At 36.3% G+C, this 12984-nt stretch overlaps 1 protein-coding gene across 1 annotated transcript; it reads left to right on the top strand.

Annotated features, from left to right (window-relative positions):
* The first annotated feature begins 1614 nt into the window (after nucleotides 1–1614).
* Nucleotides 1615–8420, top strand: LOC109937132 (glucagon family neuropeptides-like). Its single transcript, XM_020535744.2, has 7 exons — nucleotides 1615–1787; nucleotides 1925–2007; nucleotides 2807–2926; nucleotides 3696–3800; nucleotides 5695–5829; nucleotides 6663–6745; nucleotides 8229–8420. The coding sequence occupies exons 2-7, from the start codon at nucleotides 1928–1930 to the stop codon at nucleotides 8234–8236; spliced, it is 531 nt and encodes a 176-aa protein (XP_020391333.2). The 5' UTR covers nucleotides 1615–1787; nucleotides 1925–1927; the 3' UTR covers nucleotides 8237–8420.
* Nucleotides 8421–12984: the final 4564 nt, after the last annotated feature.

Below are 12984 nucleotides of genomic sequence, written 5' to 3'. Positions count from 1 at the left end.
AGTACATCTGCTGCTGGTTAGTGCCAGATGGCGCAAGAGTGAAGCCATAGAGCCATGGTCCATACATAATGAGGTGAGCAGCTAGGAATAGTTTGAGAAACTCACCAGAGCTCACAAAGAGAAAACCTTCATAAGACTCCCCAAAATTGATAGTTAAGTCAATTTTTGATAATATTCAGCCTATTATCTCTTTCCTCACATTGCCTGCAGTGGTGCTTTCTAAATACAGTGTTTGTTAAGAACAAATAACAAGGTAGTACAGGAACAGGCCATTTGGCTCTCCAAGCCTGCACTGACACATTTTGCCCTTGCATGTTAAAACTGTCTTCACTTACAGGATCCACATCCCTCTATTCCCTTCCTATTCGTGTATTAGTCCAGGTGTTTCTTGAATACTGCTATTGTGTCTGCTTTGACCACGTCCTCTGGCAATGTGTTCCAGGCACTCACCACCCTTTGTGTGAAAAACTTGCCTTGCACTCTTGTGAATTTTGGGAGAATTTTCAAAAGCATGCATAGTTCCAGCTCTGAGTATTGATACAACACATTCTCTGCATGAGTGCAGACTCCCATGTATAATGTGAATGTGCCATTAAAATGGTAATTTTATCATAAAGTAAATAATAATTTATAAGCACTATTTATTTCCAATCAAAATGTTTGTAGATTGACAGTACCTTCTCTTTCACGTGGACTCTTTAAGTATACAGCGTGTAGGTAAGGTCACCACTACACGTGTGCCTGGCATGGACAATCATTATCCCATTAGGTGTGCAGAACATCTTCTCGATCTTCAGCCTTAATAATAATAAGGTAAATTTCGGATTACAGAGCAATATTAGAAACCTTGAGAAATCTTTGGATTTTGGGATGATGTTCTCTTGCTCTCTAGCGATTTTCTCAATAAACTACTCTGTGCTTATTTAAAGTCAAAGAAATGTCTAAATTATAATGTCCTCGCACGTGCATTTCCGTTTATCCTTGATACACAAATTAATGCTGTGCAGATGATATTAATTTTACCTTGCCTTTTTAGTTTCGGAACTTTATGATCGTAATACATTTACAGAAAGTTGTGTTTTTTTTGTTCACAAAGGCGTTTTTCTTCATTTTTCTATTATGGAAATTATTTGAAATTTTAAAATGTAGAAGTTTGAACGTGGATTTTTCTTTCATGTTTTTCGATGGATCGTTTAGCTATTTCCAATTTTTTTATTTGTTTTTTTTTTAGTTTGGCTTTATTTCAATGTTTAAGCATTCATGGCTTTTCTTTGTAGCTGTATTTCTTTCTGTGCCCATCTACTGCTTTTAATTGGGAGCGCAGTCGATTTTCTGTACGAAGGTTTAGCTTTTTAAGTTTACTCGTTCCCCCCATCACTAAGCCCCGCAACCCGCCGCCAACTTTTTACAAACTTACTTAAGACATGTAATCAATAATGCTTTATTATCAAGTGATGCCAAGAAAGCTCCAAGGATTGCTTGTCTCTATTTAAAGAGAAAACCTTTAAACAACAGGTGTGCATCAATGTCCTCAACACTTTATTATGGAGAGAGACAATTTTCGTAAGACTCTTCAATTAAATCCGAAATTTAAAATGCTATTTGCATTTCTAGCCTGGGATCGATGACGCCTGTTGTGTGGGAGATTATCAGACCTGATGTAAGCAGTGGGGCACAGCCGCTATAGCACGGCTCAGCAGTATAAATAGGCAGTGAAGGCAACGGAGTTTAAAGCATCGCACTCCAGAGCAGCGACAACATCGACTCAATTGGCGAAAACCGACAGAGTAAGTTCTATTGTGCCACTACATTCAATGTTATAGTTAAAAATCAAACTTTCTACGCAAAGGTTTTCACAACCCTATACAATTTTAAATTATTGCCTGACAATGTTAATGTGTGCTATGTTTCTTTGGTGCAACAGACCATGCTGGGCAAGGCTCCCCTCCTGGTATTCTACTGCCTGACTGTACACACAATGTGTTCACCGGTATATCCAGCACGAAGGTGAGTTTGCCGATAGCTTTGTACCAACGTACCTGTCTAGTGATTGTCACAGCTACAACATTCTACACAATTGTTCGCAAACAACAAAAGGCCCCTGTTTCTTTTAGGATAATGTAAACATTTTACGGAAAGTGCCCTCAATATAAACCTAACAATATTTGTTTGGAGCTGAATTTCCATAATATTTTGAATTGGAAATATCAGCTTCTCACTGAAGTTATGTCAATTACAAAAAACAATAGAGGGTTTACTTCCTTAGTAACTACATAAGTTTTGTCTTCTTATAGTACAAAGTTATTTTATGCTGCAGCCTTCTTATGTTTGCTGGTTTTGATGTGACATTTTCACAATCCGAAACAATGGAAGGTAAGTGAATGTTGTCAAGCAATTATGTTTTCATGTGGGATAAAAACTCTACTGGTCACAGTCAAACAACAGTAAACTGCAAGACTTCTGCAAAATCTGTTCAAGATTCTGTACACGGTATAATATTCGTGAATGGTGAAATGAAAAAAATGATAATCTGACAAGATAAAATCAATGCAACATTTGTTCAATAGACAAGACTTTTCAAATCTTGTATTTTAAATTGATGGGAAAACAGATTTTCAATCCCGGCTATGTTAAGACATGATTAATCATTTATAGATTAATATGTAAATATTACATAATTGCTTGGCATATTTTGTATGTTGCGTTATGAATTAATACTTTAAAGTCTATACCCTTCTTCATGTAATTCATCAATATTACGTTACATTGAAAAATAAAAGGAAATCTGCTTTGGCTCTGGCTGTAGATTTGAAAATAGTTCTATCCTGGGGAGAATGCTCAGTACCCCAGCAGAGGAGAGTGACATCACCCAAGCCAGAAGGCTGTATGAGGACCATGAGTCTGCCCTGGATACCACTGGAAAACGGTAAGTCCTTACACTGTCAACTGAAAAGTTGCATTTAAATTATCTATACATATATGTGTATTTAATATCCATTCCAGCTAGCTTTCCCATTCAACACTGTGCTTAATCAAACCATAAACTCATTTACAAATGTGTTCACCTTTCATTATATAGAGGAAGAATCTCTTCTCCCAATATAATTTGTTTTGCCTTTCACAATATACCCAGTAATTTATTTTAGACAATGAACTAACCAAACCAAGGACACAATGGCATCTCCTAATTTCAACAGTCCAATTAATGGAATGACATCAATGTTTATGTATCTGTGTATCAGTGACAATATAAAGCATTGGGATGTCAAGGGCAATTATAAGACTTGCTAGATGAAAGACAAACACCTATACATCACTTGTCTTTTCAAACTTTCCTGCTTGTGACCATTGGCTTTGCATCTAAAATTAAAACTGAAACTTTTACAGTGAACTTTTCATTAACTCAGCTTTCCTTCCATCATACTTTGTGTTAATTGTGTCAAAGTAAACATGATCAATATGTATGCATTTTGCTATATGATCTATCCTTAGATATAATGCTGATGTGTTCAGCTCCAGTTTGGTTTTCATGGATAATGACTAAATTATTTATTATGAAAAATATATTAAATATTACATAGGATGTGTCTGTTGTTTGATGGAGTTTGCTTTCAAAAGAAAAAACATAGGACCACTTTATTATAAGCTTGTTCCTTATAAAGTGGTTTAAGAATTCTTGCTGTTTGTACATTCAGAACTGAAAGACACGCTGATGCAGTATTCACCAACAGCTACAGGAAGGTCTTGGGTCAGATGTCTGCAAGGAAGCTTCTTCAGACAATTATGGGCAAAAGAGTTGGGTGAGTTAACTAGTCAGAGATATATTTTGTTTTATTTTGTGTGTATCAGTTTAAATGCTTCTGTCGTACTTTTGAATGATGTGGTATTAATTGCCTAAAACTATAGTACATGAATGACAGAGCAGGCTAGTGATTGATCTACGCCTGCACCCAGTTCTAGATTCTAGTGAATATTTGATGAAAAAGATCCTTGAAAATGAATTACCGCATTTTGTTTTGACATCGAGTATATATTTTTGCACCTACATAAATGTTAACTTAAAACCAAAAAACAAGGATGGGAACCCAAATCCATGTGCCCAAATTATGTGGAACACTCAGAGATCAGAAGGAAATTATCAAAGAACATAAAAAGAAACTGCATTATATACCATAGATAAAGAAGTAAAATCAACAGGATAAAATAGAGGTGGGACTACTAAGGAATATGCAAAATAAGTTCATGGCAATAACTGTGGAAACAGCAGGGATATTGATTTTATTTCAGTTTTTACCAAGAAAGATAAAACGGTAGACATGTTATTCCTACATGGTCAAAACAGAGCATTATGACATTCTAGATAGAAATAAAAGAGATAATTGACACCATAGACAATAGAACATTTACTTCAGAGGGATTATGGCCATGCATTCTCAAATACAAGCTAAGAGATATTTATATTCAGAAAGGGAGGTAGAATAAATCCACAGAAATATACACGAGTTATCTGAACGCAAGTGCTAGGAAAGATATCAGAATCCTTTATCATTTGTGTTTTGATAACATTTAGTAAACAGAAAATGTAACGAAGAGATTTTAAAAAGCAAGGCATCATGTTTCATTAACTTTAATGAATTATTTGATGAAGTAACATAAGTAGAAGATCAGGATATTATAGCAGACATGATATATTTGGAATTCAAAAGGCCTCCCACAAATTGACACTTGACTGAATTCAGAGCTCAAGCACCAGAATGGACTACAAGTAATAGAAAGCCACGAGTAAAGGGGTTAAAAGCAGAAGGAGAAGTGATCTTCCATAAGGATCATTACTGTAACCATCGTTCACTATTTACATAAATAATTTGACTATGAAATCAGGAATACAAAATCAAAATTAGCAGATGGAGCCAAATGAGGGAGGGGCTGTATTTATAGTTCAGTCTGAAAAAGACAAAATACAAGAAAACGTTAATGAACGTGTAGAAAATGGGAAGTTACAATGATAGAATCATAGCATATGATGGTGCAACATATATGGAGGCCAACCTACCCATCACATCTCTGCCAGCTGTCTGCAAGAGCAATCTTGCCAGTGCTAATCCTCTTTATTTTTCTTTTCTCTTCAGGTGTATGTCTGAGTTCCTTTCACAATATAGATAATTGTAAGGGCGGGGGGTGGGGGAGCAACTTGGTAGGAGGAATAAAAAAAACACATGGGCTTTGGAAAATAGCAAAGTATATTTGTGGCATTTCTTCAGTCTTCAATGTTTCCTCATAATATAGCATACTCATTTCAGGAAAAAAAAGGCAAAAAATCTTTCCTGTCAGAATAATATTTGATCTCAGTCTTTGTTTATGTAATCCATCGTATTTTCAGAGCAGTGAGTTTATTTGAATATATGTAGATAGTTTTTTTTAATGTAGAGTAGCTGTTGTGTTGATGTATTAATTGTAAAATGAATGCATTATGCAGCTTAGTACATTTAGGATATTCAAGTTGTATAAAAAGATGTATAGTTTAGTTCCCTCACACCCTGTGGGTTTAAGAAAGGGAAAATGAAATTTGTAGACAGTAGCCTGTATGTCCTTCCCTGATAAGAGACTGAGAACTGATAGTATATGTGATGTAAGTAGCATATCTTCAAAATACCATCTTCAAACCTTTATAAGATTTTGTCTTTTTTAAAATAGTGATAGCAGCCTTGAGGATGAGCCGGAGTTCTTTTCCAAGAGAAACTCTGATGACATCTTTACAGACACCTATGCTCGTTACCAGCGGCAGATGGCAATTAGAAAATATTTGGCTGAAATTCTGGGCAATCAAAGGTAAAACTAATAGGTCAAGTTCATTAGTTTTGATAAGTATCTTGTTTCAATACTAATACAATGTGCGCAGACTAATATTGAAGATTACAAATTTTAATATCATAAATAATGAGAGTCTTATATTAAAAAAGAAGATGCAAATAAAAATCACACAGCTCTATTGTGGTCAAACAGTAAAGTTACCATGTATTATAAAACTGTGCTGTCTAGAACAGAGTGTCTGAGGTTCAGTTCAGGGTGTTTGCTGCAATGGTAACTGGGATGATATAATTGCTTCGGTATACTTGAAATAAGGGGAAATCAGTCACAATTCTTAACTCAGTGTGAAATTCACTAACCCCTTTCTGGATAAGTAAACAGTGTGCAGTCATAATCTGGTGATAGAATTAGAATTTGTTGGACATCCCCATTGATAAAATAGCTTACAAACCATCAATACCTGGGTTGGTTGTATAGACATTAGCTTTGGGTAATTAGTAGGTAGCACTCTTGCCTCTGTGTCAGGGGTTAAGGGTTTAATCTCCATTCTGGAGAGTTGAGTACAAAATCAACACTCACACTCTAGTGCAGTACTAGAAAAGTGTTTACTACTGGAGGTATCATCTTTCAGATGAGCTGCTAAAGATCTACTATCAGCTGGTTACTGTACATTTCCACACTGTACTCTGAAACCATTACCAAGTCACAAAAGGCTGAAATTTATGGTGTTACATGACACTATTGCTTATTAATAATGTGGGCAAAATGAGGAAAAAAAAAACAGTCGGGTATTTAACAGTTAGGGTATTTAAAAATTGGTTTGGGTGTTAAAAGTTATTTGTTATCTACTGCAGACTTGAAAATATAAACATCAGGCAGCTGCCTGAGGACTTTTCTGCAGCTCTGGAAGCATATTATGGAAGCAAATCCTCTTACAGTGAGTCTTTTTGTGATTAAGCTATTCTTCTTTTTCCCTTTGATTTCCTCACCTGCCTTCTTGAAAATAACAATAGAGTATGGTTCCAATGCTACAGACTCACTGCTTTTTGTGTCATGGGTGACCTTAAACCACAACTTTCAAAAGTTTGTTTGAATGAAGGCTCCCATCCTAAATTACTTAGAAGCTATAAATAAAAGCATCCAGCAGAGTGCACTGATTAGTGGCGAGAAAGAGGGACCCTGGTTTTGTTTTCCACTATTGAGTTTTGAGGCCAACATTGTTAAATGAAACATTCATTGATGTCAAAACACAATTAGTTAACTTTGCATTGGCTAAGGATTGAGCCTGAACATTTTCTAGTGTGTATGGCTTACATTACATGGGTACAAATCCATTTAGTCAACAATTGTTAAATTTGATTCAACTGTGAACAGTAGGATGATAGCAATTTTGCATATATTAAAAGATAAAGTTGCCACAGTCTTACCAGACCGTAGAGCTGCTCTCTCATTAGAGAGACATCACTGGTAGTGGTTTACCTGAGGGGCACCATGTCTCAGGCATGGAGAGAGGTTGAAAAGGAGAGTCCTTCATAGTAACCTCAGCCAATGTGGGAACCCACACTGTTGGCGTCACTCTGCATTACTAACCAGCCATCCAAACTAACTGACACCATATGCACATTATTGTTGATTTATAATGTTCACATTATCACTCCAACCCATTACCTCGTGTCCACTAAGCAAGAATTCAAATCCCTATAACTAATTTCTCAAATGACTGACACTTCGTAGCAAATCATGATCGCTGTGTAAGAAAAACTAGAACTGGTAGGATTTGAACCTGGGGGTCCTGACTCATAGGTGGGGACACTACCACTGAGCCACAAGAACATGTCCTTGCAGTTATGTTGGCTGTATGATGGATTTGGATAGGTTGTCCTCTGCAGCAGACCAATTGATCCAATACCAGAACTAAACAGATGGATCGTAATCCAGGCCATTTGAGGATTGACCAACTCGTTTGGTTCGTTATTATAGTTTGGAGAGGTAAACCTGCCATGGAGATGAGCATTTATACCACTTGATTTCAGAATGTGGTCTTAGTTGAACTATCAATATAAATCTTCCCACTGATATGATTGGTGAATTGTGCAGTTTCAGCTCCCCAGTCTTCAGCAGTACTACTGTCAGTCTTCTGAGTCCTTGGTCTTTGCTTTTTGAAAACTTGGATCTGAATACTCTGGATTTAGGCAATGGGGTATGTCCCTATAGTGGGACAGTGCACTCCATGTTAAAGAAATGAAATTCAATCTTTGTCGATTTCTTAGTAGTTCAGTTGTGAAATGATTCAGATTTATAATATTTTTCTGTATGTCAGACACAAGTTAACCAAAACGAAAATGTTCAACTTAAATTTTATACAAATACACTGCTAATGGAATTAAAAATGAAAGTAAATATTCATTTTTTATTTACAGATAATTAATTGAAGCAGTGTCAATTCTCCACCCTAATGGATCTTACAGTTTCATTCAGAGAGAAATTCTTCATTAAATTAGTTTTGATGTACAGTATTATGCACTAAATTTATTAAAATAATTCACTGTAAACATTATTTCAATGGAAATTTGCATTGTGCTATTATATTAAAGTTACATCTGCACAACTGGTGAAATTGTATATTTCTCTTCATTTCATTCTTGTTCGTAATTAAATTCTGTCAGCAGTACTCATGGAGAACAGTATAGTAAACCCAATTGTTATGTTGATCTTTATGTCTGTTATTGAAGCTTTCTTTCATTTTCTGTGCAAGGCTGAATCTTGACAATGAAAATTCTAAGCTGAAATCATATTTTCTCAAACATTGGGACAAAACACACACTTCCCTAATCTAATCATCTTTCATAATAGATTTAAGTACCATTTACTGACTTAGAATGCTATAAGACTATATATAATAAATGACGCTGTATTGGTCACCTTTGAAAAAATACTATTATAATTTATAATAGCTATAAATTCTTGACCAACTGCATGTACTTAACGTGATGTCTGAGTTCAATATCTTAATACTGGAATAATGTAAATTATAAAGCACAAATTACCTCCAAAAGTGAACAGGTTTCCTTATACTGCTAATTGGCTATATTAATATTCAGGAGTTAACTGGTTTCAGATTATAGTGCAAATGTATACAAGCTTAAATATAACTCTTGCAAATACAATTTAAAACAAATCCTTAAATTGTAATTGTTTTTAATTGCCAAGATTTTGTTTGTAATTAATCATAACGTTCTCAAAGGAAAATCAGTGTGGTTATATGATGAAGTGTGTATCTGAAATATTTTATCATTGATTTAGCACATGGCTTACTTTGTTACTGCAGGGCATACATTTATTAAACTTACTTGATACACTTACAATTTCTGAATATGTTCTCCAAACAGTGCTTGTCACACAGTTGAAAGTCATTTTGTAGAAAGAATGATATCAGAATAATTTTAAGCTAAGTTTGAGGTGAATTATCACATTTTCTAATATGATTCCTCTAATTTATGGACATGTTTATTTTGGAAGGATAAACAAGCACAGATGTAATTATACAAAAGTTTGTCTCAGATGGTGGCGCTTTTACATCTGAATCAGAGCACTGTGCTTTCAGACCTTGAGCACATGGTTTAGACAAACAATTCAACTGTACTCAGGGAGATGTGCTCTGGAGATGCACTTTTTGGGTTAGATATCAAATGAAGTCTTATCTGCCCTCTCTGGCGGATTTAAAAGATTCAATAATAGCTTCCAAAGAACAGCAGGGAGTTCTTTCAGTGATTGTGTAACACAGTATGTAAGCATACCTTTTAAACCTGGGAATTGAATCTAATTTAACTGAATGACATAGGAATCTGTTATCTATTAGTACTGTAGTAAAGGGAGTCTGAACAAATTATAAGTTCTACATAATGCAAAGAACAACACAACTTGCACTGCACTAAATTATGATTTTGTTTAGTGTAGCCAGTATGGTGATATTGGAAATTAAAATGTCACATTGACCTTCCAAGGTTAAAGTCCAAAGTAACCACAAATAACTGAATGCATGTAATCCATGCACTTTGCCTGTAGTGAATTTAACTTTTAAACACCCTATGGTAACTCTGAACATAAGTTAAAAAATGTTCAATACCATAAGACTAACATTGCTTACTTTGAGGAACTAATTTAGAATAGTATAAAGATTGGTTTATGTATTTTTTATATTAATTATCAATTTTATCTCAATTTAAACCAGAGAAAATTAGGAAAAATGCAAATCATTACATCATTTGCCTTGCTTTTCAATGAGTTAAAACTGACCTCAAAACATCCAGAGAATAAACACATCTCATTTATTGCCAACTTTATTTTACTTGAGACTTATGAAGAATTTCTATTTAAAACATAAAGCAATAGTAACATTTGATGCACTGAGTTGCAAAAATGTAGAAATATAATAGGTACTTCTATGTCTTCCATTAAGCATGAAGTGCTTTTGAATATTTATTTTTAGTTAAGTAAGTTTAGTTGACACGCAATAGTGCAGAAAACTACCAAAATTGAAATGAGCAGCATAGTCAATAAGATAATTATAAATAAACAATCCATTCCAAGTTTTGGTTTATAGAAACCATTTTTGAACGAAGAGAAGAAAACAATAATGACTTAAAGCTCCTTTAATGCGATGAAATGTGTCAAATTGCTTTACAGAGTGGAAAGGGAAATTCAGATTTGAAGGTAGCAGCAGTAATCTTTGTGAGATTGGATATACAGTATTAAACTCAAGTCAATGTCCAGCAGAGGGCCAAATTGCACATTCCTAGGTTCAGTCTGCATGAACAACTGAACAAGATGAGATCAACAGTAAGGAACAGATTTATTACAGGAAACCAAATATCCTTTACAATAGTTAATTGATGGAAGCTTTAGTTTCCTAGACTGTAAGACAGCATAGCAATCATCACAGACTGAATAGTGTTGGTGGGGATTTAAAATTGGTTGTCCTCAGAACACTTTTGGAAATTTAACCAAAGATTATATGTAATGATATGAAGAGGCAGGATGTATTCACGACGCACAGGCTAAAAACTGAATTTTCCAGCAGACTATAGATGATGGGAATGCAGGAGAGGGAGGCCATTGCATGGCATATGCTGGCTACATTAGAAGCACCAGGAGTAAAACAATTAAAGACCACACTATAGAAATCTTAAATGAGAAAGCAATGGTATAATTGACTGTACCAAAGGCTGCAGAGAGGAAGAAAAGGAATCCTACTGCCCAAATTTAATTTGTGAACGGGCAAAGGTGGTTTAGTGCTATGACCATTGAGGTATTCAAACAGGGAATGACCAGAGAGTTAGGCAAAGAGTATGTGGTAATGATGTCCTTTATTCATTCACAGGACAAGGGCATCGCTGGCTGGGCAGCATTTATTGTCCATCCCTAATTGCTCAGAGGGCAGTTAAGAGTCAACCACATTGCTGTGGGTCTGGAGTCACATGTAGGCCAGACCAGATAAGGATGGCAGTTTCCTTCCCTAAAGGACATTAGTGAACAGGATGGGTTTTTGTGAACAAATCAACAATGAATTCATGGTTGTTAATTCCAGATATTTATCGAATTCAAATTCCACCATTTGCTATGGCCGGATTTGAACCTGGGTCCCCAGAACATTATCTGGGTCTCTGGATTAACAGTCCAGCGATAATACCACTAGGTCATCGCCTCCCCCTGTTTAAGCAAGTGGATAAAGCAGACAAGTGATCTACCTATCGGAAGTTTCTTTCTTCAGGAGATATGCAGAGTATTTCCAACAGTTTTTTGTATTTCTGATTTCTACTGATCACAGTATTTTGCTATTGAATCATCATAGAATCACTGCAGCGTGGAAGCAGGCCATTCAGCTCATTGAGTCCACACCAACACTCCAAAGAGCATCCCATCCAGATCCATCCCTTACCCTATCTCTGCATTTCCCACCCTAGACACTATGGCAAATTTAGCATGGCCAATCCACTTAACCTTTCACCTTTGGACCATGGGAGGAAACTAGACCACCCCGAGCAAACCCACACATACACAGGGAGATTGTGCAAACTCCACACAGACAGTCACCAAGGCTGGAATCGAGCCTGGGTCCCTGGCGCTGTAAGGCAGCAGCGCTAACCACTGAGCCACCGTGCTGCCCACTGAGGTTAGGTTTCAATTCAATTGATAAATCTGGAATTTTAAAAAAATAATAGTTTCAGTAATATTGACTGTGAAATCATTGCCAATTGTTATAAAACCCATCTGGTTCACTAACGTCCCTCAAAGAAGGAAATCTGCCTTCTTTACTGAGTCTGCCTTGCAAATGACTCCAGACCCATAGTAGTTTTTTCTGTCCTCCAAACTGACCTGATGAGCCACTTGGTTCATTCACAGGGTTCAATTCCACCCTGTGTGAAGTTTGCACATTCTCCCTGTGTCTGCGTGGGTTTCCTCCGGGTGCTCTGGTTTCTCCCACAGTCCAAAGATGTGCAGGGTAGGTGGATTGGCCATGCTAAATTGCCCATAGTGTACAGGGATGCGTAGATTAGGTGGATGGGTCTGGGTGGGATGCTCTGAGGGTTGGCATGGACTTGTTGGGCCGAAGGGCCTGTTTCCACATTGTAGGGATTCTATGATTCTCGTCAGCTGTGCTGAATCCAGAATACTTGCCCAGGCTTCAAAGTTACAGACCCACAGAAATAAGGGTGCTGTCAATCAGATGTATCAAGTCACTACAAAAGAAGTACTTATAAAAGTCAAAACTTGATGCACTAACCGAAGCTTGAAACATAAACTAAATAAAGGCATGCCCAAACTAATCGTTCCTGAAAAATCCTCCTCACTAACTTCTGGGAACTTGTGCCAAAATTCAAAGAGCTTTCCCATAAATTTTCAAGCAACAGCCTATCATAGTCATGCTCACAATCATATTCATTAGCTAGCATCACATAATTCTCTATCCTGATGGTACACACAGTATTTTTAGGTCTCGCTGGGGTAATGCACTGGAAATCAAGCCCTACTGTTCTTGCAGGCATCACAAAAGTTAAAGATTTTATAAAAGTACACAAGAATTCCCCAATTTATCTGTCCTTTAGACCCAGTTTGATACACAGCAGGGATAGTAGGAACTGCAGATGCTGGAGAATCCGAGACAACAAGGTGCAG

This window comes from Rhincodon typus, chromosome 19, assembly GCF_021869965.1.
Source record: "Rhincodon typus isolate 14 chromosome 19, sRhiTyp1.1, whole genome shotgun sequence".
Taxonomy (NCBI): Eukaryota; Metazoa; Chordata; class Chondrichthyes; order Orectolobiformes; family Rhincodontidae; genus Rhincodon; species Rhincodon typus.
Note: the sequence above shows the minus strand (reverse complement) of the source record. Positions and strands in the feature narration are given on the sequence as shown.

What these genes read in the sequence shown, in the direction of transcription:
- LOC109937132 (XM_020535744.2), top strand. Translation starts at nt 1,928, where the DNA reads ATGCTGGGCAAGGCTCCCCTCCTGGTATTCTACTGCCTGACTGTACAC. An exon ending in CTGGATACCACTGGAAAACG is followed by an intron (nt 2,927 to 3,695) that starts GTAAGTCCTTAC and finishes TTGTACATTCAG; the next exon opens with AACTGAAAGACACGCTGATG. An exon ending in GAAATTCTGGGCAATCAAAG is followed by an intron (nt 5,830 to 6,662) that starts GTAAAACTAATA and finishes TATCTACTGCAG; the next exon opens with ACTTGAAAATATAAACATCA.